The sequence below is a fragment of the Heterocephalus glaber genome, unplaced genomic scaffold (assembly GCF_053883595.1).
Source record: "Heterocephalus glaber isolate CG9 unplaced genomic scaffold, H.glaber_assembly_v1.0 deba00000331, whole genome shotgun sequence".
Lineage (NCBI taxonomy): Eukaryota > Metazoa > Chordata > Mammalia > Rodentia > Bathyergidae > Heterocephalus > Heterocephalus glaber.
The window spans coordinates 66,337,949-66,363,998 of NW_028258142.1; the positions used below are offsets into that span (position 1 = coordinate 66,337,949).

The following is a 26,050-nucleotide window of genomic DNA, read 5'->3' on the forward strand; positions in this document are numbered from 1 at the left end:
TTGCAGGTAACTAACTGGTGGGACACCTTCCTCAGGTGACTCACTGACACACTCCTGGGACCCAGCAAAGATTCCGAGAGAAAAAATATCTAAGAGCAAATGCAATTTTAAATAAGGGACATCTGCCTTCCTAAACATCACAGCTAATTTCGTGGCTCTGGGGCTCAGGAGTACGTGGTGCCGGCCCAGAGCCCAAGAGTGGAGAGAGGATCAGAGAGATCCAGAGTGGACCCCAGGTGGAGGAGCTAACCCTGGTGGCAGTGGCAGTGGAATCTGAGCAACAAGGAAGCATCATCTAATAGAATGAAGTTACCTATCCATTTAGAAGCCTACAGATTACATCTGAATTCATATAATAAAAAATTTAAGACGTTCATACAATTAGCAGGAAATATAGGAAAACATTTGTTTAATATTTGGGGGAGAGGCTTTGTAAGCCAGAGGATGATTATAAAACTACAGTGAGAAATATGCATTTGATATAAAAATTTAAAAGTCCATTTAGATAACATATACCTTACTCTAAATCCAAATAGAAACAATAGTACACCTAACATATAAAGAACCTCAATTAAGAAGAAAAGAACAAATAATAGAATGATATGACAAAAGGCAGAAGTGCTTAAATCTTAAAACTGGAAATACAAATTACATAGAAAATGTGAAATCAAATGCTCAGTCTCATTAGTTCGGAATTCAATAGAATTCAAATGGGAATAAAGGCCACCTGTCATCCCTCGGAGAGACAAATGACCGAGAGAGCAGTAACAGCCTAGGTGTAGGAAGGAGAAGCCTCTTGTACCTGACATGAAGTAGCGTGAATTACTAAAACCTTTAGGAAAATATGTATTAAAATCAAAAGTAATCCCACTTTAGAGAATCCAGTCTGTGGAAAGCATGTGCCTTGTACCTTTAAGTACACAAACAGACACATGTCTCACTACCTAGGAAACTTTTGCAAGTGTCTGGTAGCACTGCTTACTGTGGCAAAAATCCGGAAGCAGACTTTCTGTCCATTAAGGATGAAATGAATGAATAAATTATGCATATCTGTATTGTGGGATCTTTTGCAGCTATTAAAAATGATATATAGTTTCATACATTTTTAATTGGAGAAATGTCCATGACATACTGTTAATGAAAGTACAAGAGTTACTTGTAAGCATGAACTCATTTTTGAAAAGCAAACAGTTAAGCTATATGCACTTGGAAAAGGGGACGGCACGTGGTTAGCGGTGTCCCTTCAAGGCTGGATGCGGAGGGCCTGGGGGGCAGGGCTTGATCTACGTCCCTACTCCAAGGCCTTCACCAGAGGAATTTGAACTCATCTGTCTCCTTACACAAATAAAAATCGAATTAAAGTGACCAAGAGATAGAAGGGGGAAGGAAGGTTGAAAAGAAGAGAGGTTTTTCAATTAAAATTACATTAGAAATGAAAATTTTCCTTTTATTTATTCCTGGAATTTCACAAGCAATCTATGGGTGTGTTTTCTTTGTAAAAAAGTCAAAAACTGTGGAAGACAGGCCTCAAGTTTCTTTTAATCAGACCACTTAATCTCCATTCTCCCAAGAAGTAACTACTGTGGTTAATATGCTAAGTATTCTTCCAGATCTTTCTTTTGCTTTTTTTTTTTTTTTTTTTTTTGGTACCAGGGATCGAACTCCAGTCCTTGCGCTTGAGCAGCAGGTGGTGAAACCACTGAGGTAAATCCCCGGCCCTCTTTCTTTTGCATTTAATCACTATCATATGCACCCATTAAAAATGCAAAATATATCAAGGGAACCTGGTCATCTTTGTTTCATTAATGGCTTCATTCCCTGCAGCCCCATTTTAAGTAGTGTTTTTCACTTAATAATCTGTCAGGAATTGCTCTCCATGTCAATTCAGAGCTACCCATATCGTTTTGAAGCTGCTGAATAGCATTCCACAGTACACCGGTAACATAATTCATTCATTATCCTGCTTATCCATTTAGGGGTTCCAAAGTCTTGTCATTAATAGAGATGTCTGGTGGGTATTCTTAGACATGTGGACGGGTGCACAGATGCGAAGATGGCTTCCGACGAGCCGCACACCTAGAGTGGGGTCTGCCGCACGACACGTACGTGTGAACAGGTGTGGACACAGGCCTCTCTACACGCCTCTCACGGTGCATGGAGGCACCTCGCTTCTTACCAGCTCTCAAGCAGCAATCAGGAAATGTTTAGGCTTTTGCCAACCCACTGGTAAACATTTTTAAAACTAGTACATCAAAATATTTAGTCTGTGCTTCTTGGATTACTAGTGAGACTGGACATTTTTGGACATGCTCATTTTCTGGTCTGTGAATTATTTCTCCTATCCTTGCAGTTGTTGGGTTGAACTTTCCTCTTGACTTTTAGGAGCTCCTGACACACTCAGAACACTAACCCTTAGTGGAAGGTTGGGTGAAAAGACCCTCAGCCACAGCAGGCGTGCTTTCCCACTGCCTGTGGTGATCCTGGCTGCCGCCTGGAGTACTCTGTCCCTTGGAAATGTGTTCAGGGCCCACCCACTGGCATGAGGCTGAATCCGGTAAGAGTTTGAGGCCAGGAGACAGAGGGAGGGTAGGCGGAGTGGGGTAGGGGCCCGAGTCAACAGAAGGCCGGGCCTGGGGAGACTGAGCCATGCCTCAGGAAGCTGGAGCCCAAAGGACGAAGGGCTCATCAAATCTGCTGACAACAGGAAGCGGAGCAACAGCAGCAACTGCATCCCTTCATCTTCACACACACACTACATTTGCAAACGGCAGCAGATGACACCGTCAGCGACAAACTGCCTCTTTTGCACAACCCAAAGTGAATGTAAGGGCCTGGCTTGGGCCTCCCCAGGGTCCTCCTTGGGAACCTGCCTTGGGCAGAGAGAGCTTTCTTTGTTCTTTCCAGTACAGCACACCTGCTTCACTCCCCACTGTGGTCCTGACGCTCACTTCTTCGATGTCCTCAGGACAAGAGCTGTGAGCAGAGAATTGGCTCCAGGCCTGTGCCATTTGTCATTCTGGACTCTTGAGTGCACTCTCCCTTTTTTCTGGATCAAATTGCCAAAGGTTCATCTTTCTCATTGATTTCTTTCCCCCACGACTAGCTTTTAGCTTAATGTTCAAAGGCTTTTTCTTGTACTCCTGTCTCATTACTCAATATTACCTTTTCCCCTTCTATTTTCTTTGGGTTAAAGTTGTTCCTCTCTTTTCTTTCCACTTTATAATATCTATCTTAATTTAAATTTCTGCATCAATACATTCCAAGTGCTGGCCGTTGAGTGATTAAGGGCAAACAGAACTCGGCTCTCCGTGGAATGTAAAACATCATCCCTGGATGTCTCTGTCCTTCCTGTCCTCCTGGTGTGCCCAGCTATGGGAGCGGAGACTCACCCTCCCCGGATCCTCTCCTCTTGCATTTCTGCTCTTCTCTTGCAGACTTTTTCTTCTCCGTGCGCCGCTGTCTGAGTGCCGTCTTAGGGTCAGTAATCCAGGCTTGATACACAAACTGAAGGAAGAAAGTGCAATTACTTTCTGGCTTTTTAATAATTTGCAGTGAAAAGAAGAGGGACCTATTCCAAGCTTTCTAAGTTCAGGAAATTTTTCTTTTTCTCCCAATACTCCCAAACCCACCCACCCTTCTTCACCTCCAGATGTTGGGCTGACTTGCGCTGTTTTCATTACCCCAAGGTTTAATGTGAAACAGATGCTGTGAGAATAGACTTCATTTGCTATCACAGACGACCCTGATGGGGACTTTGGGGAAATACAAACCCTTCCCCCAATTCCTGAATCCCACTGCCTCCGTAACCCTTGGTGTTTGATTATTTTGTTCTACTCCCAGCAGGAATAGCTGGAAGCCTCACCAAGGTGGTCAGAGTGGTTTCTCCCATCACAAATAGAACGAACCCCAACAAGACAGGACTTAATATTCACTTTGGGGAAGTAGTTTTGCACATTCGATACTCTCCTTTGTGAATAACAGCTATTACCAGCAACTTGAGAAAGGCTTTTGCAGGTGATTAGCATTTTGAGAGAAAGAATGGGGTGGTGTCAAGGATAGGTCGTTATTCCAGGAGTATGGAAGGGAAACCGTGCTGTTTTGGTTGCCTTTCGTCATTTGAGTTCAAGAGCTGAAAATAGTTGCATTAACATATTGTGACCAATAACCAGCAGACAGCAGTTCTGAACAGCCCACCCCCACGTCTCCAGAATCATGCGGAAAAAAGAAAAAGAGAAGCCGTGGAGAAACCTCAAAGCCAGGCAGGCATGCCCCATGCACCCCACACACCTGGGTCTCAGGGAAGCTGGCTTTTCCCTATGAAGGTAAAGTTAAATGGATGCTTTCTGGGGGCTCCTGGGACCCCAGATATTTTTATCTTATCCTACGTTATTTTCAGGTTTCTGGAATCTTTGAAGAACACAGCCTGAATGAACCACTGACCTTATGGTACCAGTGGGAAATTGAAGGGTCAGCTTTTCCACATGTGAAGTGGAAGGACCACAGGCACCAAAATCACTGTTCTCCTCACTGCAGAAATCTGAATTGTGTGGGCAGTGAAGACCAACAGAAAATCTGTATCATTTTTGGATAACACATTCAACAGGCAATAAATGTCAAATATGCCAAAAATATACTGAATAAAGTGAGAAAATGGACTGGAGGAGAGGAAGGCCCGTGTGCATGTTTGTGGCATGTTAATCAGGAATTCTACCGTCTCTAAGGTTAGCACCCCCAAAGCAAACTTCCTTCAGCACGGAGTGTGAGAGTGTCAGGTGCTAAGGGGCATACGTCAACATTTCCTGTCAAAAACTGTTACTGCAATGTCTTAGAGAGTGAAAGAATCCCGAAAATAGAAAAATAAGGAGGTAATTAGGGTCTGCGAACATCGCGGGTATGAACTGGAAGAGTTCTTTTGCTCTGGAGAAAAAGCGAACTCGGTGGGGAAGGAGGGAGCAGGAGCTGTTCACAGGGGAAGGCAGACCCTGCAGAGGGGGCGAGACGCTAGGACAAGTGGCCATACGGTCCCTGAGTGAGGACCCCTGCCTGCCCCTCACTGAGATTATGCAACAGCAGGGGAAGCAAGAGGAAGGAGGGGCTGGAACCTTCGGCAATTCTTTGCTTGTAGGTAAATCATCTTCACATTGAGGTTTGCAAACACAAATGTTGGAAGACTCAGGACGGGGGGGCCCTCCAGAACAGCCCCATTGTCCCCTGGTCACTCTTACTGTCACCAAGCGGATGAGCCCACCCGGGGGACTCAGGCATTTAGCACCACCTACCATGGTGGAAAAATACTCAGAAATGTACGTAGAAGACTTCGGGGTCTCCAAGTGGACACCGCTTTTGTGTGTCCCTGACTTTATCTCAACTTTGATTCAAATGAATTTACCTTCAACTTTATCATATATATTAGGGGGAAATGGGATTCATTTTCACTGAACTCTTACTATGAAAACATGCATGTATTTTTTAAAAACAGGGAGAGCTCTGCCGAAGTGGAGCTCTTGCACTGAAATGGGGAAGGTTGACAATCTGTGCTTTATTTCAAGCGTGATCCACCACCTTCTTTGTGCCATGTGTTTAGCAGAAAAATGGGACCGATGCATTGTAGTTTTTCACTTAAATACAATTTAGCATATGAACTGGGTCCTGTGGTAGCCACAAAAGAGAAAGCAGCATAGTGACTCTTAGCTAACAGAGAGCTTCCTGGTGTTTTATAAACGGAAGGACCTTGCAGGTCTGCGCTCGGCTACTTGGGGTGGAGCTGGGGGCTTGTGAAACTGAGGGTCCATGGGCTGCGTGTCAGAGCCTGCGTTTCAGTAAGATGTGGGGACAATGTGAGACACCCTGGTCTCTGCCACTGTCTCCACCATTTGCTTAAGGCTAGAGGAGCACAGAGACCCTGCGCTTCAGTACCTGTGCCTATCCCTGGCTAGCTTTGGGAGAAAGGGCTTCCATACAGTACAAGGACTTTCATTTGTCATCTGTGGTGTTCAGTAATGATGGGAATACAGCGAGGCAGCTGAGTAACTTCTTGTGCGCATGCGATGAACGGACTGGGAACCATCCAACAGTGTATTCAATGACACCATCACAGAGCCCATGGGGCAGGAGCTGAGGAGCCACAGTGAGCCCAGAAACAGGACGGTCAGGTGCAATTTAGGGAGAGCGAGACGAAAGGGGAACCAACAGGGGATGGAGCCAAAGGAGCCTTTTGGGAGCTCACCCAGAATTTCACCAGCTTTCTGAGAAGAGTTACCACGTGTTTCTCTCATCATAACTGAGCATGCAGCAGATATGACCCCTTTGAAATGAGATGTCACCGAAACGCAGCTATGAGGAGACAGAGAGTAAGTACATGTCTGCATTTTCCCTTTCTATTCTCTATTGTCTCTGGTGTCAGCTTAAAAACAAGAAGCAAATAATAAGCAGTCTGGCATCTAAGAACTTGTTTTGGAAAATTTTTCTTAAGATTTTGCATCCTTTTAGCTCCTCCATGGCAGGATGTATAGAACAGAGAAAATGCAGATATGCGGATGTATTTGTCTAAAGTTCTACGGAGCAAAGTCACACACTACACGTCAGGAAAACATGAAATACCTTGGCAGCTCTGATTAAGTACTGGAGAATAGTTTTGGGAAGTTTAATGACAGACTTTGGCAAGGCTAAAATGGCTGATGCAAACTTCCCAATAGCTCTCTACAAAGAAGGACAAAGCAAGAATAATTAGTAGGGAACACTAATCACTTCGTACAGGACGTCATGTGAGTTTGTACATCAACACCAACTCAGTTAACGTGCAAGCATTGAAGCTAGAAAGATGTGGTGCACCTGTGAGGAATGAGGACATCAGTCGTTGCCTGTCACCCACCAGAGAGAAGGTACCACCTAAGAGGGGGCTTAGAATCAAACTCGTGAGAAGAAAATCAAGTCATTAGTACTCGGCAGGCCAGCTGCAGCATGCACACAGACACCATCACCAAGACACACAGGGAGGAAGGGAGGCAGCAGCAGACCAAGGTGTCTCCACATCGTCGGGAAGACAAGGGTGTCTTCAGCCTGCCAGCTGGAGAAGACCTGGCCAGCAGTGTGGCCGTGACCTTATGACGGGCACATCATGTGGCTGGTGGGTACGCCCTATGTGCCTTGTGTGACAAACCAGAAGCAACCATCCCCACAGGTAGTCACCAGGAAAGGAAGCAGACACCAAGCTGTCGTCCCAGGTACCATCAGGGGCAAAAGCTCATCTGAAAGGAGCAGGACACCCCCTGGCCCAGCCCCCGGTATGGACAATGAGATGCAGGTTCTGGAACAGGAAGGTAGCAAAGCTGAAAAGATCAGAACTCGGCCAGATGTCATTATTATGATTCCAATACATTCTCAAGTCTTGAGCAGGGCAAAGGAAACTGATTTCTAAAACCTGCAGCAATAGTTAAACAATCTTTTGTTTCAAAGCAGAGCAAGTAGAGTATTTTCATAGTCAGTGGTTCCACACCCCAACCCCTAAGTTCATTCAAGCAGCCCAAAGCAATGCCAAAGAAGTCTTTTTCATCTCTTACTTGCAACAAAACTAAAGTTCACCCAATGAAGCTTTATTTTTTTAAAGCATCAGCGAACATTTTGATGCAAGGGAGTGAAGACCTGATCCAGAAACAGTGCCAGGCTGTGGCTGTGGTGGAGCCCGGCCCCAGGGCCTCCACAGTTTCTCAAGACCCCCCAGTGTGGCGACACAGGCAGGGCTGCATCCAACATCTGTCCACGGGAAAGCTCCTCAGCTAGCTCTTGACAGAACCCTTGTGGCTCCTGCTTACCTGGAATGCTGACTTTCTTGGGAGCTCCTCGTCCTCCTTCTTCAGTTCTTCCTCTTCCTCTTCTTCACTATCCGTTTCAAACAAATAATAATCTCCACTCCTGACCACTAAGCAAAACAAAATATTTGCTTATTTTTCGAAAGGGAGATGAAATAATTGGGGAATCTTCATGAAATTCCCCGTACAGATATACAAACAGACCAGAAAAGCACCGCGACAAGAAACGTGAGCAGGGAGGAAAACAGGAGACGAAGAGAACCCATCTGGGCCTGCACTATGCAGGGCGGCACGGCCGGGTCCACAGAGGACAAGGCCTGTCCCACGGCGCTGCACGGCCGACCTGCTGTCCGCGCCCTTCTTTGTTGCAAATTAGCTCGGCTGAGTCAGATCAGTTCTGCAGCAGCCAGTTTTGTGGCCAACACGGCCCACGTGTTGAGAACTACCGTTCCACAATCAGTCAACAGTGCCTGTTAGACAAGGCCAGAGTGCAGTGGAGGAGCTGGCGTCCTCTGCGATGGAGAAGCCAATTGGAACGATTGGGAACCAAGGTTGGTGCCACCAGCCCTCCACTTCACTCGATACTATGCAGACCTGGCTTCTCCACACAGGACACCAGACAACACACAGAGGACAAGACATCCGAAGAGTGAACAAAAAGGAAAAGTCACACACACATTGTCATGGGAGGAAACATGTAGGTAACACCGAAGACAAAACGAAACATAACAACACTGCGAGGACCACCGCTCTGTCTGCTTCTGCTCGTGCCAAGGCAGAGGGGAATGCAGACGGGGTCTGCACGGCTCAGCACTGCCAGGCTTCTGGGCAGCGCGGCCCTCCCGGGGCTCAACAGGATGCAGAGCAGACTCTGCTGGCCTGGACACAGCACACAGAGCGTGGGTGCCATGGCCTGCCCGACCCTTGCCCTGTGGGAACACGCCTGTATCAAGAGGCAATGGAAATGTCCAGAGGTGGAAGGAAACTTAACGAGATTCAGTCTTGATCAGCCTAGAGAGCATTTTAAGTTTATCGGAGAAAAGAGACCCAGCACATACATTTCTGATGCTACAAGGACTGTATCATCGTTTGGGAAAACATATCTGCATTCCCAGTTCCACTTGGGTTAGCAGATGCCAAGGCATCTTTGGGGTGACCTCATGTGACATCTCACGAGGTCTTTGGGCTCAGACATCGCAAGGTAATGAGGTAATGGAAACCCTTGGCTTGTTGAAAGTTAGTTGTCTGCATATCGCTAAACACAGTCAAAAGCCAAGTAATTTTGCCTGCAATTTCACACGAGTCTGAAGCCTCCTTTCTTGAGGACGCAGAGTGGATGAATTGGGCCTTATATCCTTGAACAGAGAAGCACTGTAGTTTGATATTTTTACTTTGGAGAAAAAAATAGACCCGGAGTGCCGGGTCCATGTCTGAGGAAATAAACGCAACACAACATAAGGTAAGAATAACCAAGAACAAACCAAAGTTACAGCGTTAAGCTGAATAGTGAGGAGGACAGTGAAGGCAACGCCCACACAGAAGCCCAGAGACTGGCAGGGAAGTCTGGGGACTCTATGTCATGTGGTCATTTAGGAAAAACACAGGGTACTGTAAATGAAGCATTTTACCCTCATTATAGGCACTAAACTCAACAACAGCTAACGCTGTGTTCAATCATACCTTCTGTAACATTTATCCATATGAACGAGCCCAAGGGGCTTTTCATCGAAAGCATTTACAGTGTGGATTTTATCACAAGAAACGACTCTAATTTGTTATGTGCAAATTGGCACATTAATAAAAGAAGGTAATATTTAAAAAAGCTTCTTATTATTTATAAAGTATTACTGAAACACAGAGAAATAACAGTGCTGTCTGCCGATAACAAGTAGAAGAGCTCTTCTGGGAGCATGTGCCTCCTGCCCCTGTGGACACACACAGCATGGTGCTGAGGGTGGTGCTGAGCTCCTGGGTGTGGAATTAACTTTTGCGCCCCACCACGGGCATCCTCAGACTCTTGGCCCATTACTGCAGACATTTATCAGCAGAACAAGGCTCAGTATTGATGCAGGCAGCACTGCGTCAGGAGGGAGATGTCTGCTTTGCGAGGAAGGCATCATTGAACAGCAATAATGCAAGCCCGTGTGTGCACACAGGTGTGGAAGAAGGAGACGTGGCCCCCATGACCACGCCGGGGTCTCGGCTGCCCACCAGGGACATCGATAACACGGCAGCTTCCATAGGTCATTGACAGATTTACACTTGGATATTAGAACTCGTATCTCTAAGGAATCTCTCTTTGAAAGTCCAATTACTCAACAGGACAGAAGAAGGGCTTTGAATAAAATTCTTCCAGATCTAAAGATAAGTTTTGGAGCTCATCAAAGACTAAAAAGTAAACTAGACCTTCTTTTCCTTTTGTTCCTCTCAAGCTTGTATGAGAAAGTATGCTTTGTAGAAAAATTTAACATTATAGTCAAAATAGGATTCCAAACTGTGAATCACACACATCCCTGCATTATTGCCCCACAAGGTATTGTGACAAGGCACATTTAGGGTAACACCAGTCACCAAGAAATTGGTATAATGAGGGTGAAATGAACGTGAACAATCTAACCCCAGTAACCTTCACAGGAAGTTCTTCAGATCATCACCACTGGTAAGATGATTATCAAAGACCATATCCAATGCCTTGGAAAACGCAATGCTTAGACAGAAAGGAGAGGCACCACGGTGATCACAGTGGGACTCCCCCCGAGCGGAAGGGACAGGACATTCAGAATGACAAGGTTCCGAAGTGGGCAGGTCTCTCTGAGCTAGCAGAGGCCCTTAAGAAAAGAAAGGTAGGCACAGTTTACTTGTGACTTGATAGAAACAGCCCCCAGCACTCCACCGTGTCAGACTATCAGCCGGACAAACCTGTCCACCATAGACAGCCAGCCAGCCAGCCACTGGGCTCCCACTCTGACTTGGGCAGAATCAACTAGGACTCTCTATACCTCACTGCTAAAATTCAACTCTGAGGGTCAAATGTAATTATTTCCAGAAACAGCAAATTTCAAAGATGGTCTCATTAAACTAGCTTGCCAATTTTTAGAAAATGATTTCTGGGTGTGAGAGGCCAATACCAAATGTGCATGGCACAAGAATCGGGTGTAAGACAGAATACAGGTTTACTTGATTTTCTACTGATTTGGAAACTGCTCCTAGGAGAGGCCCTCCTGGCGCTGTGTGATGTACACACTTTGGCGACTCCTCACCCGCTTAGATTCGCCACAGCGTTGGGCATCAGTCAGAAGGGACTGAAGACACCAAGTGAGCCACTGTGAAGCAGCAGTTCTTCAGTCTCCCAACACACCGAAGAGGGCCAGGTTGAAACTAGCCACTTCATGTAAAGCCACTGGCCAAGAGGGATAACCTCTTTGTCAGCACGACAAAAATGGCCAGTGTTTCGACAATTTCTCACTCATGCTTTTAGGATCTGGGCAGAAGCACACCACATTCCAGGTGGCCAGCAAGCCCACTCTCTGGTTTTTACATCTACTGGTCACTGCTCAGCATATGCTGGGCACAGGTATTTGGAGTGCGGTTTTAGAGTCATCTGGATGGGACAGGAGGTAGCCGAGGAGGTAAGTGGATTTAAAGATAACCTTCCTCCTTATACTTCACATATTGCCAAAAAACCCTCAAGTGCAAATAAAATCAAAGCTCTGGGAATGAGGTCAGTGCCTCATAGAGGGTCACAGAGGCTTGGACATAACGGCCATCCTTGAATTAGATTCCAGGAGCCTAGAGTCATTTTGATAAGGGGTTTTAACCATACAAGCAGAACCAGCAAGCCCTGGACCTCAGCGTTGGGTCATTCAGAATCAACTCTTCTGGGCTTTGTGAGGTACGTCTGTCGGCCACGGATCGGCCTCTGTAGCCAGCGTAGTGAGCAGCAGCTTCCAGCAGGAGCTGAGCCCAGGGCCAGGGGCCCCAGGCACGGGAGTTTTCCCACACATCAACCCCTATCAAGTCACAAGGGTCAAACCGTGCATGGGACACAGGTCACAGGGAGCCTGATTCTGGTCAAGGATATAAGGGTTAGCTGGTGAGATCAGGGAGGGTCGGGAGAACCTACTGGAAGCATGATCGACCCAAGGCCGCCACCACTGCTTTGTTTTGCCCTTGGCTTTCTGTTTGTCTGCTTCTCCTAAAATGAAATATGTCCAAATATTAATTCTCATAAAATGAGCAAACACGTTCTGAACACACGCTTTAACGGCTCAATCGCCAAATCTAGGTAAATTGCAAAAGTCTCTCAGAGGTCAGGAGAAAGAATTCTAGGAAATCTGAAAGCATATAGTTCTAACAGCTGGCTCACAGGATAAACACAGGCCATTCTTTAGCAGTAAGCTACATTTCCACTTTCTTCCTAGGAGCTGAGGGCATACAAAGAAATATAAGAAAGGGTCCTCAAAATGCACCTCACGTGGAAGTTTCCATTAAATTAACAGAAAGGCCTAGTCAAATTTAATAGAAACATTTAGTGGCAAATAATTTGTAAAATACATAAATTACAATAACCAAAAATTTTTCTTCTGATTACTTTAATGAGTGGTTGAAAAATAACTTCGCTGATGATGAAAAGCTAATATGTACTGGAAAATTATCATGTGATATTTCTCTACTCCCTTCAAACAGAAAAGCATGCACACTTCTATAAAAAGGCCTTTAAAATTTCAACTGGATATAATAAAATCTGTAATGAGAAACAACACTGAATTTGCATTAAATTTTACACTAAATGTCACTGGAACAGGCAATAACTGCTATTTTAACTACCAGTATTCAAGTGCCACATAAAATAATGCACGAATATTTAATTTTCATATAAAATTGATAGACATCAAAGGTGGCATATTGGAAATATCGCCCCTAAAAGAACAGAGTAAGCAAAATCATGCCAATTTTCTTCATAAGCAGATGTCTACGAGGCAAGCTAGGCTGTGTGCTCCTCAGAGGCATCTAAAGAGCAGATACTTACAAATCCACTCCCTCATCAGATATGTACTTTATGAAACAAATTCATCTCATTCAAAATGGAAAAGTTCAACTGCCTGAGTTAAAAAATATACACTGATGATACTGGCAGAATGAGAAGTAACGTTATTCTACAGCCCTACCTAACACCATGCTATCATTCAATGTCAAGGTTCTTGAACAGGAAGAAAATGTCTTGACATACTTTCGTCGTCTTCTTCGGAGAGTTTCTGGGTGTCCTGGCCTTCCCCTGACTCCTGGGTCAAGCTTAGCATCCTCTCCTTACCCTTTTTGTACTTCTGCTGCCTGGCCTTGATGCGATCCATCCTGCAACACAAAGCAGCAAGAGTAACCCCAGGAGCGCACGCGAGCCTTCTCCTGTCGGTGTTACCTTTATGTGTGCAAAGCCGTCCACTTACTTCAAAGCACTTAAGAACTGTGGAACGGCTGTTTGCTAGCCACACATCTCCTTGCTTTACACACCTTACTCCGCAGGCAGTCATAGAGGCCAGAGCAGCCGCGGGATCTGCAGCCACACAGCTGAGGACTGGTGCACAGTCCCTGGGGCACAGCCTGAGCACAGAGTGCTGGAGAACACAGTCCTGTGTCTCCTGAGGTTTGCACTCTTACACAAATGGAAACTCAGCAATATGAGTTATGATCCAGCCTCACAAGAGAAATGAGAAGCTCCTCATTCTAATGTGGGTCCGAATTTGCCATTCCTGTGGACCTGATTTAGACAGCTCCCTAGAAATAACAACAGTTGTGTCACACCACCTTTGCATTATATTTTTTATATATAACTTATGTCTTGGTGAAAATAACCATGCCAAGGCATTGCCTAATGTATGACAGGAAATGTTTCTGCTTGGAGGGAGAAAGTCGGTAAAGGAGGTCGAGGTAAAGTTTTCTTCCAAACTCAGGGAACCTTTCTGGCGGCTTCATGGAGCAACACCACTTTCTTGGGGAAATCTTCCAGCTTTCAGTCCTATGACCATCAGCTTTTAAACCCGATCCTCAGACACAGAAGTGCCACAAGTCCTCAGCAATCCCGTTCTCTCTAAGAGAATCTCTCCCGTGGAATGCGGGACTCTCCTGAGTGGAGTCACTGTCCCTCGGCCAGTGCAGACTGGCACAGCGGGCAGCGCTCTGCCACATACACAGGGCAGAGGCCAGGCCATTGTGCTCCAGGCCTCTACCATGGAGGGGCGCTGCTTCTCCCTGGAGACTGGACTATGTTAAATCAAAGGACGCTTCCAAGTCACCTCTTTAACCCATGGGTGGGCCTGTGACCACTGGCTCCCAGTGCTTGGACTTGGGGACACTGTCCTATTCTTAGCTGGCTTCATCTTAACAAAAATCCTGAGGTAGGCATGCAAGGCCTAATTTCAGAGCATTTGGCTGTGTGGATGGCCCCTTCCCATGCCCTGGAGCAGCCTTGTTAAGCTGCTTTCAAGTTCAGGGTGGGGCCTGGAGGTGGCTCCAACCCCAGAGCTAATGGGGGTGCTGTGAGCATTGACACCATGGGCTTTTCAGGGACTGGGGCTCCCTGCCAGTGGAGAGGCCCCCATTGGTGCCTAGAAGTCAGAACAGGAAGGAGGGCGAGTGAGAACACAGGGTCCTTACTGTCTCTTCAGCTGGTCCATGGACTTTTTCTCCTCCTCTATTCTTGCTTTCACGGCTTTCACGATGGTGGCCTGGAAGAGTTCAGCCCCTCTACGGGAAAAGCAGAAGCACAGAACAGATTCGGGTCCCAGTCACCCTCGCCTTCCGGAAGTGATGGCGAGTCAGGACACAGGGCAGCCCAGGCATGGGTCCTGACTGGGAGATGTCGGCCCTCCGGAGCCCCTTCCTGTGCGTGCCTGGGAATGCTGCCCACGCCAGGGCGGGGACACGCCGGGCCACGAGTCTCCTCCGATGTGTCCCTCAGAATGTCCCACTGAAACGTCCCACTGGGGGCCATTCCCCTGACCTCGCCAGACTGTGGAACCAACCGGGAGGACTGAGCTATTCCTCAGCACACGGGAGAGAGGGCGCCTGCAGCCTGGCTCCTTGGTGGGCCCGGGGACTGGGGGCAGAGGCCCGCTTTGTCTCAGGACTCCCCAGCTCTCCTCTCTCTGGCTCCCTCCCGGGAGCTCCCACGCCTCCTGTCCCTCTCGCTTCTCAACCAGCCGGAAGCGTCCGCACGGGCTCCTTAGCTCTCTCACAGCCCCGATGCTGCCCTGGCTGTGGCCAGCAAACCCCACAGCCCCGGGCCCCGCGGAGGGTCATCCTTACAGGAGGGGTCTCCCGGGCCCGTCCTGGGACCCCTCCACTTCCCCATGGCGCGGCTGCGTGAGCCGCCCTATCCTCCTGTCACAGACTCTGCTGGGGGAGCGGGCGGCTGGCTGCTCAGTCCTTGCAAGGCTGAACAGGCTCCGGACGGTGCCAGGAGGCCATGTCCCTGGCTTCTCGCTCTCAGGCCCACGCCCTTCTCCAGGGGACAGCAGCTGGGGCCGTCCTCCCGGGGATCTCCTGGGCCCTGCCCGGCTGCAGCCTGGGCCCCACCCTGTTTGCCACTCTTCCTCTGCCTTTCCGGGGCACCCCGGGCTCCCGGCTCTCTCCCCTGCTCACTCGGTGGCCTCGGAAGGCGAGGCTGCCTTGCTTCCCGCTCCCTGCGACCTCACGGCCTGGCCCTGGAGGCCTCCTCCCTCACACTTGCTGTTGGCTGTAAGTGGGTCCCTGAGATCCACAGGTCAAAAACCTCATGCCTAAGGCAGTGGGGTCCAGCTCAGGGCTGGAGTGGGGTGGTTAAGGCACGGGCAGAGGAGCACCCCAATAAAAATGGCCCAGGACACTGGGTGTGCTGGCATAAACCTGTGATCCCAAGCAGTCTGGGAGGCGGAGGCAGGATTGCAAGTTTGAGTCCAGCTTGGGTAACTTAATGACTTAGCAAAACCCTGTCTCAAAATAAAAAGTAGGAAAGAGGTGAGAATGTAACTCAGTGCAAAGGCCTTGTGTTCCATCTGAAAAGAGAAGAAAACACAAACGATGGCCTAAGAGGTCTCTGGCTCTTTCCAGCATGAGAGGGCTCAGGGAGAAGGGGCCGCCCATGTGGAGCAGCCTATGGGCCGGGCAGCCTGCAAGCCCCGTGACCAAGACGCAGACAGCGCTGGAGGAACGAGAGCCGGGGCCCTCGGGAGCTCCGTGGCTCGGCGCTGTGGGAGACGACAGGGCTGCTCTCTGACAAGCCGGGGACAAAGCAGCCGCTCCTACCGAGACACGAAGGACACGCTTTCTGAACAGTCCCAGCGCTCTGGGGAAGAGCCTGGCTTCCTCAGATGTCTGAGATCTCTAGGGGCCAACGTTTTGGAGGGCGGTAAGAAAAGAGATGCCTTTGCCTGCCAAGTACCAGCTGCGCGTGTAAATAAGTAAGGCTGGTCCTGGCCTGAGACATGGAACTTGTTCTGAAAATGATGACCTGGCCACTAGGAAACCACTACAGAGGTGAGCAGCAGGACGGACACTGCACGTGACAGAAGTCACTGTTCACCCGCCACAGGCCCCCATGAGGTGCCCTCCCCCTGCGGCCAAAGGTAGTGACAAGAGCCAAGGTGGCCCTGAAACAGTGGGCTCCTGGCATAGCTCTCCAGGGGGGAAGAACAGGGCGCCGGCAGCAGTGACCACCTGACCCCTGCCTGCCCTGCCCACCCCCTTCTTCCTTTCCGTGCTGCTGTTGAACCCAGGGCCCCGGGCAAGTTACGCTCACCCCATAACCCGGAGCTGCAGCCCCACTGCCCTGCGGTGTGTTTTCCTTTGAGAGAAGTTGCTCCAATTATTTGCCCCTTTAGAAATGGGACTGCTTCCTCCTTGTTAAGTTTCTGGGGTGCCTTAGAACGAGGGGGACACACACACTGCTTCTCTACGTCAGACCTGGGAACCGTCAGGACGTTTCTCCCCCATCAGGACGTTCTTCCTAAGACAGGGTGGGAGTGGGGATGGGCTGGACCAGCCCTCATGGCCAAGTCACAGAGGAGCTGCTTCTGGGGCACCCTGTGCCACCTGCCACCTGCCAGGGTGACCCACGTCCTGACAGCGCCACCCCGCCCAGACTGCAGCACTGCACAGGCCTGGCGCTGGCTCCTCTGCCCTGGTCCTCCCAGAGGGAGGGATTTCTTAATCCTCTACTCCCCCTGGGGCGAGCTCGGCCGCTGTTTCTCCCAGGGGAGCTCCCGACAGAACCCTGGCCTCCTTGCCTGACCCACCTGGACGCCAGGATCTGGGACGCTTTTATGTCAGCCACGACGTGCAGGAAGTAGTAGCTCATGAACACCCTTCGCTGCAGTAGGAGGAAGGCAAAGCAGATGCTGTCCCAGATGATGCCCGCCTCCCCGCTGGGCAGCTTGCAGGACGCGTCGTCGGAAGCTGTGGGGCGGGTGGGGTGGGAGTGGGGACACTAAAGTGAGCATCCTTTCCCAGGCTGTTTTAGGACATCTGTGGCGAGGGCCGGTGGCCCAGCAGGATTCTGGTGCACTCGCCACCCAAGCGCTGATTTGCTTACAAGCCGTGTCCTGCACCAACACGGGTTCCTGGGGCTGACGGCCACACAGTAGGCTTGCTACATGGAGGCCCTGAGCAGCCTCCTCTCTGAGGGGACCCACAAAGGGCCATGTGACAGAGGACAGGCTCCAATCCTGAAGGGCACACCCACAGAGGATGAAGTCCCCCCAGGGTGGCCGGGGACTGGGGACACAGAGTCTGCCCAGGAAGCACAGGAAGCGTGGTGCTAAGTGGGGCCTGGGTTAGAAGCACAGTGGGGACAGCACTGTGTCCACAGAGAGCAAGCATGGCTCCATCCTGGGCTCTGACCCTTCTTCGTGAGTGAGCTCCTGGGATTTCCACTCGTCTCCAGAGCTTGTGCAGAGGGAAGGGTCCTTGAGGGCCCTGGATTCTGATGGGGGCTCTGAGCGGCTCCAACTCACAGGGCGTGGAGTGACTACAGCACCACTCCAGCCCTAGGCCCCTAGGATGGAAGGTTCTAGAAATGATCAGGAGAAGGGTCTTCTCCTGTCATGGACGAGGCATCCTTGGTGCACTGTAGCTCCGCCGCCTCCGTAAAGGGACAGCCTTGGTCTCCATTCTGACCTCTCCTCGTTATTGCTGCAGCCCAGCTTTACCAAGAATAGCACAGCCGTCTTCCCTGGCTGCCAGTCCACCCTGAAGACGCCTCTCCTACTTACGCATTGTGTAGCCTTTGACGGTGCAGGCCAGGCTGAAGGCTTGGATCAACCAGCAGCTGTTCTTCACCAGCGTCCCAATGTATCCACAGGCGCCGATCTGGAAAACAAACAGGAGGCAGGTTCAGGAACCCCAAACCAGAGCACAGTGTGGGGTGAGAGCCCCAATGTGCAGGGTCACAGGCAGGGTGCAGGGACCCACATGCACGTCACCGCATGGTCGTGCCAGCTGTGTTGGGGATAACATGAGGGCCGGGAAGTGGGGCCCAAGGAGGAGAGGGAAGGCCTCAGTGTAGCCATGTACTCAGGAGACCTCAGTTCTTAAGAGGAAATCACAGCACCACGTAGGACAAAGGCCCTGCTCTGTGACGGGCATGCTGCAAGCTGGGATTTGGTTGAATTCCTTCCTCACAGGCCAAAGGAAAGCTGTCTTGTTCCCAGGAGACCATTCAGGACCAGCTGCAGGGCACAGCTCCAAGGACAGCAGCCAAGAGTGCAGCCCCTCCACCGTCCACCCGCGGAGTCTGCATCCTCAGAATCAATGGGCCTCAGACCTCAGAAACTGCATCTGTACTGAACAGGCATGGACCTTCTCCTGTCATTATTCCCTAAACAGCGTTGTACCATGCATTACACGGCATTCACGCTGTGCCAGGCACGGAAGTGGTCTGGATACGTGGGTGGGCTGCGTGCAAACACCACACCATTGTGTACATGGAGTTGAGCATCAGAGGGTCTGGGGTTCCTAGGGGCCCTGACACCCACCGCCGGGGATCCCAGAGAGACTGGGTGTTCTGAGAATCGCTGAGCTAATTCTCTGTGTAAGGAAACCTGTCCCACTGCCTGGCTCATGGCTTTCCCACAGCAATGAATTCCCCATTCTACTTATGTAAGTTCAGATCCCGGGGTTCCCAGGCCACGCGAGCCCATGTCGGCAGGCACAGAAAGGGGCCGGCCGCTCTGTGTCTGGGGCGCAGGCGAGGAGGCCAACATTAGGGTCTGCTCCCAAAGCAGCGGATTCTCAGCATGGGCCCCTCAGCCCCGAGAACTGGGTTCCCCAGACCGCATTCCGTCCCTTCGGCCTCGCTTCTGTGGGCCTTCTCCAGGCACGGAAGGTCCTTCGCCCTCTGTCTCCCCGGAAACCCTTCCATTTATTCTCCTAGTGTCCTGGGTTCAAATAGTGCTGTGTCCAGGAAGCTTCCTGGCAACGTACCTAGGCAAGAGGTGGGCGCCCTTCCCCTCCCTCCCCTCTCCTCCATCCTTCCCTTCTCTTCACTCTTTTTCCGTTTTGGTTTCCCTCCAGTGTTATGATCACGCTGACTAATAACTGCAGTGGCCCTTCATACGGTGAGTCCTCCCTTTCAGAATGTGGGTTAAAGGGCGAAACCTGCGTGCTCTTCATCGCCGGTTCTTCTAAATAGGAAACAGTGGTCAGCGAGGAACAGGTCTGCAGAATGGATGGGTGGGGGCGGGTGCCGGGGGCAGCCTCCAGCAGCAGGTCCCTCAAGTTGAGACCAGCTTTAGAATGAAAGACACTCAATTATCTGTCTTTTATTTTGTTCTTTAAATTACTTACACTTTGGGTCTCTCACAGAAGTTGTGCGATGTTTAAGCCTGCGTGTGTCTGATTTCCTTCACTTAATACTACAACACTAGGAAACAGAGAGCTGTTTTGCAGCAGCCAAGGGGAAGGGCACCGAGAGGTGGGGTGGGAAGGGGTGAGAAGCCTGGAGTGTGCTCTGTGCCGCTGCAAACTATGTGCTGCAAACATGTACTAACAAACATTTTTTTAAAAATTAAAAGTGAAAATAAAAGAGCAAAAGGCTTTCCACCATCCCGCTCACACTCTGCAACAGCTTCAGCACTGCTGCAGCTGGAGACTCGTGGCAGCGCCGTCACACTGCCGACTGAAACTCACTTTGTCAACTAGAAAATGAGTCTTTCACTGGACCACTGAGTAATGCTCAGGTCCTCGCAACTGCACAGACTTGCTTCGAGAGGCCTCTGGACACAGCAGCCCATGGGCAGAACCACCCCACGAAGCCCCACAGCCCTCCTAGCATGCGGCTGCACTGCCTGGTGCTCTCTCCCTGCAACCAAGTCACAGCGGTGCGAGGCCGGTACCAGGTAACACAGCAGTAGGAGGTGTTCACTCCTGCAGCGGCTGAAGCCCGCTGACCACTGTCCCACAGCTGCTGACCTCCTGGTGTCCTTGTGGCCTGAACACTCGCTAGGCCTCTGCAGTGGTCAGCACCAGACAGCATTGTGCTCTGCCCGCCACTAGGAGCGGCCAGACTCAGATGCTACCACACAGCAAGCAGCACATGTCCTCAGCTCTGTCTCTGCCACATCTCAGGAGGGGTCCAGTCCCAGAGGCCACTGTGCAGCACCCTCCACATCTCCACAGACAGACACTTCCGCACCGCAGCCCCCTCCCCACCCACTGTGCTCCGGGAAGGGTGCTCACTTTACACATCTGCAACTCCTGCTAGGTGGAAGCTGCTTTTTTTCTTTTGTCAGAAGAAAAAACATGGGGGATCAACCCCAGGCAAGCACTCTACCACTGAGTTACATCCCCAGCCCTTTTTATTTTACACTGAGCCAGGATCTTGCTAAGCTGCCCAGGCTGGCCTCAGACTTGTGATTCTCCTGCCTCAGCCTCCCGTGTAGCGGGGATTACAGGTGTGTGCCAGTTGCTCTCTTGTGAACGTGACATAACTGAAAAGATTCCCTAACTCTGATTCAGCTCATCAAAGGGCCTCTTCAAACACATTCTATGAGTGATGGAGAGGTTTTGATTAATGAAAATTAATCTAAAGACATTTAGGGTTGATTCCTGTGCATACATATTCTCTCATCTCGTGATCCTGAGAGTAGAAATGCACAAAAGTGCTGCTTAAAGTGGCAAAACAGGCATAAACTGTCACTCGAATCCTGAATTTGCAGCATCTTATTTGGAGTTTGTGACAGAGCCACGTGAGAGGCGAGAGGCTCTTACGAAGCACCCAGCATACTGTTTGATCTCACACAGAGCACGGTGCCACGCACGGGCCACCTACCGACAGGATGTTCTTCATGGTGATGACGAAGACGTTGTAGGCGATCAGCCAGTCCCAGTAGCGCAGGATGCTCCTGATGGGCTTCAGCAGCAGGTCACCCCCGAAGAGCAGGAAGTAGAAGCAGGCCACTAGGTAGCCCATGCAGAAAATGCTGATCCTGGTGGTGCCCGTGATGAAGATGATGGTGAGGACAAACCAGAAGAGGTAGCTGAAGATGACCACCTTGGACATGTCCAGGTAGGACCTAGAGAAGAAGCACAACCACAAAACACCACCAGGAGTTTCTCCTTTGAGAATGGGAGGGAGAATTCTCACCCTGCACTGCACTTTCTATGAAAGCACTTGGCAGCGGTGCACACGAGCCCTGCATTCACCTCTGACTCACACAGTTGGGTCTGCAGGCCATGCGTGGGGGAAACAAGCCAGGCACCCGCTCAGGGTGACCTAAGGCAGCCCAGCTTCGCACCAAGAGCAGCGTGCTCTGCCTACTTGAGAACTCAAAATTCCTCTTTAAAATTTCTTTATTTTTTTCTAACGGTCTTATTAAGATATAATTTACAAACCATAAAGTCCACCCTTTCAAAATGTATAATGCGGACCGGGGATTTAGCTCAGCAGTTCCATCACCTGCCTCGCAAGTGCAAGGTCCTGAGTTCGATCCCCAGTACCAAAAAAAAAAAAAAAGTCAAAATGTACAATGCAGTGGATTTTACTCTGTTCACAAGGTAGGGCAACATTTTCACCATCCCATTTTGAATGTTTTTATCATCTCAAAAAGAAACTTCATCCTTGTTAGTGGTCACCCCATTCTCCCTCCCCTCAGGCCCTGGCAAACCCTAATTTACTTTCTTTTTTAAATTTTAATGTAATACAAATAGACGTTAATAAAGATAATATTAAGAGGCACTCTTCTTACTTCAATGAAAAAATAAAACAAAATCTTGTAACAAATAAGTAGAGAATAATAATGGTCAATACATGGACAAAAAGACTCTTACAAAAAAGTAACAAATAGATAATAGCACAAAATGTGCTCGCTTCGGCAGCACATATACTAAAATTGGAAGGATAATAGCACAAAACTTTCTTTTCAATGAAGAGAACTTTATAGTATGAATGAAACAGATTAGCATATATACTAAAGTGTTTTGAAATAATGGATGAGATAACTTGGGGAATTATTTGGGCTTCTCCATACTTCCTATTTGTCTATCTACTATTTTGATATACATATACACAGTGTCATATATATATATATATATATATATATATATATGTATATATACACACACACATATATGCACATACCCTGAGCTTCTCATATGAGAGAAACCTTGTGATATGTAAGCCGTGTGTCTGACTTATTTCACTTAACATTATGTTCTCAAGTTGCATCCTTCTGCCCACAAGTGCCTCAAGTGTATCATTCTTTATGGCATAGTAGTATTCCACTGTGCATACATACCATATTTTCTTTATCCATTCATCTGTTGAGGGACATATAGGCTGTTTCCAAGATTTAGTTATTACAAATTGTGCTGCTATAAACCTGGGAAAGCACATATCACTGTAATACGATGACTTTAACTCTTTTGGGAAGATACCTACAAGGGGGACAGATGGGTCAAGTGGAATTCCTAGTTTTAGTTTTTTGAGGAATCTCCACACTGATTTCTATAGTGGCTGTACTAGTTTACACACCCGCCAACAATATAGTAGAGTTCCTCTTTCCCCGTAGCCTCACCAGCATTTGTTATTACATTTTTTATCCTATCTATTCTTTCTGGGGTAAGATGGAATCTCAGTGTTGTTTTAATTTGCATTTCTCTAGTGGGCAACATGTTGAACATTTTCTTCATGTATTTCTTGGCCATTTTTGCTTCTTCTGAGAAGTGTCTATTCATTTCAGTTTTCCATTCCTTGACTGGCTCTTTTATTTTGGGAATTCCAATTTTTGGAGTTCTTTCTATATTCTAGATGTTAGTCCTGTTAGAAGAACAGCTGATAAACATTTTTCCAATCCTGTAGATTGTCTCTTCACCCTGTTGTTTCCTTTGTTGTACAGAAACTTTTTAATTTGATATAATCCATTTGGTGATTCTTGGAATTATTTGTGCCATTGGAGTTCTGTCCAGAAAGTCCTTGCCTGCGTCTATGTCTTTAAGAGTTTACCTCTTTTATCTTACAGATTAAGTGTTTCTGTTTTAACACTTAGATCCTTGATCCATTTTGATTTTAGTTTGGTGCTTGGTGAGATACATGAGTCTAGACTCAGTCTTCTGCATGTGGATAGCCAGTATTCCCAGCACCATTTTTTAGAGAGGCTGTCTTTCCTCCAGTGTGTGTTTTTGGCCCCTTTGGCTGTATGTTCCTGGGATTGTTTCTGCATCATCTGTTCTGTTCCATTGATCCAAACGCCTGTTTTTGTGTCAGTGCCATGCTGTTTTAATTATAGTAGCTTTGAAGTATAACTTCAAATCTGATATTGTGATGCCTCCTGCTTTGCTTTTGTTACCCAGGACTGGTTTTGCTATTCTGGGGTCTCTTCTGGTTCCATTTGAATTTTAGGATTGTTCTAGATCTGTGAGAAAAGCTGTTGGTATTTTGATTTGGGATTGCATTAAATCTGTATGTCAGTTTTGGAAGTATAGCTGTTTTGATTATATTGATTCTGCCTATCTAGAAACAGGGTATCCTTCCATTTTCTGATGTCCTCCCTAATTTCCTTTTTCAGAGTGATGTAATTTTCATTGTAGAGATCTTTCACTTCTTTGGTTAGGATAATTCCTAGGTATGTAATTTTTCTTGATGCTATTGTGAATGGTATTGTTTTCCTAATTTTTTAGTCAATGAGTTCATTATTAGTGTATGGGAATGCTATTGATCTTTGTGAGTTTATTTTGTATCCTGCTACATTGCTGAATTTGGTTATTAATTCTAGGAGCATTGGGTGGAGTTTTTTGCATCTGGTAGGCAAGGATCTTGGCATTTGTAAATAATGATACACGGAACTCATCCTTTCCTATTCACATCCCTTTTATTTCTTTCTCCAGCCTGACTGCTCTGGCTAATGGTTTAAGGACTATGTTGAACAGGTGATAATGGACATCCTCGTCTTGTTCTTGATTTTGGAAGGAAAGCATTTAAGTTTTTTCCACATTTAATATGGTGTTGGCAGTATGTTGGTCCTAAGTGGCTTTTATCACATTGAGATAAGGTGCTTCTATACCTATTTTTTTTCCGTTTTTTTCTTTTTTCTTTTTTTTTTTTTATCATGAATGGATGTTGGATTTTGTCAAGGGCCTTTTCTTCATCTATTGAGATGATCATAGCATTTTTGTCTTTGTTCTGTTTATACGATGAATTAATTCGTTGATTTGTGTATGTTGAACCATCCTGGCATCCCTGGGATGAAGTATACTTGATCATGGTGTATGGTCTTTTTGACGATTTGTTGCATTCTGTCTACCAGTATTTTGTTGAGGATTTTTTCTTCTCTCTTCATTAGAGAGACTGGCCTATAGTTCTCTTTTTTGGTTAGATCTTTGGTTTTGGGATTGGTACTGTTTTCTTCCAAGAAAGATTTTGGCAGTACTCCTCCCTCTCAGTTTCATTAGAGAGTTTGAGGAGAATTGCTGCTAGATCTTCCCTGAAGTTCTTGTAGAATTCAGTTGTGGATCCATCAGGTCCTGGGCTTTTCATAATTGGTAGAGTTTTAAAAATTACTCCCTTAATTTCACTGCCTGTTATTGGATTCAAGATTTTTAGGTCTTCTTGGTTGTTTTGGTAATTGATATGTGTATCTAGGAATTTCTCCTTTTCTTCTGCATTTTCCAATTTTTTGGCATACAGGTATATGAAGTTGTTGCTAGTGATTTTCTGGAATTTGGCAGTGTCCATTGTGGCTTCTCATTTTTTATTTCTAGTTGCACTGATTTGTCTTTTTTTGGTAAGACTGGCTAAGGGTTTGTCTATTTTGTTTATTCTTTCAAAAAACCTCTTTGACTGCCAGGGATTTAGCTCAATGGTTCTGGTGCCTGCCGTGCAAGCGCAAGGTCCCAAGTTCGATCCTCGGTACCAAAAAAGCCAAAAACCAAAAAACCAAAAAAACCCAAAAATCAAATAACCTCTTTCATTGATTCTTTGTATTTTTTTTTAAGTTCCCATTTTATTGGTTTCTGCCTTGATCTTTATAATTTCCTTTCTTATACAAGCTCTAGGTTTGTTCTTATTTTTTCTAGGACCTAGATATGCATCATTAGGTTATTTATATGGGTTTGTTGTGTTTTATTGATGTGAGCATTCACAGCTATAAACTTCCCTAATGGGACTGCTTTTATTGTGTCCCATAAGTTCTGGTATGTTGTACTGACATTATCACTTTATTCTAGGAACTGTCTTATTTCTTCCTTAATTTCTTCTGTGCCTCACTGATTATTCAAGAGTGTGACATTTAATTCCCATTTTTTTGCATAGTTTCTACGGTTTCTTTTGCTATTGATTTCTAGTTTCATAGCACTGTGATCTGACAGTATGTATGGGATAATTTTGATTCTCTTGCATTTACTTAAGCATGCTTTATTAGCTAGGATGTGGTCTATTTTGGAAAGAAAACCCTTTGCTCTTGAAAAGAATACGTATTCTGTATTCTGGTAGAACACTGTCCATACCTATTAAGTTCATTTGTTTGAAGGCTTGGTTCAACTCTGATATTTCTTTACTGAGTTTTTGTTTAGTTGATCGGTCTATTTGTGATAGTGGGGTATTGAGGCCCCCACTCAAATTATATTGATGTTTATCTGATGTTTTATATTTAATAGTGTTTGTTCTATGAAGCTGGGTACACCATGGTTTGATGTAATATGTTTGTAACTGTTATTTCTGGCTGTTGAATAGTTTCCTTAACCAATAAACATGTAAGGTCTTCTATGCCTCTTTTGAT

General features: G+C 47.4%; 1 protein-coding gene across 5 annotated transcripts in view; it reads right to left on the minus strand.

Annotated features, from left to right (window-relative positions):
- Piezo2 (piezo type mechanosensitive ion channel component 2) overlaps positions 1-26,050 on the minus strand; it is a 321,693-nt gene that overhangs the window by 40,290 nt on the left and 255,353 nt on the right. For 4 of the 5 annotated variants that reach the window (XM_021265256.2, XM_087194955.1, XM_087194949.1 and 1 more), the window contains 8 exons: positions 21,109-21,352; positions 18,053-18,149; positions 17,078-17,237; positions 14,460-14,549; positions 13,039-13,160; positions 11,932-12,003; positions 7,812-7,918; positions 3,390-3,504 (listed from right to left, as the gene is read on the minus strand). In XM_021265256.2, coding sequence (XP_021120915.2) covers positions 3,390-3,504; positions 7,812-7,918; positions 11,932-12,003; positions 13,039-13,160; positions 14,460-14,549; positions 17,078-17,237; positions 18,053-18,149; positions 21,109-21,352 — 1,007 coding nt within the window. Of the gene's footprint in view, positions 1-3,389; positions 3,505-6,600; positions 6,700-7,811; positions 7,919-11,931; positions 12,004-13,038; positions 13,161-14,459; positions 14,550-17,077; positions 17,238-18,052; positions 18,150-21,108; positions 21,353-26,050 lie in introns of all 5 variants that reach the window. The other variant, XM_087194939.1, reaches the window with a different exon arrangement.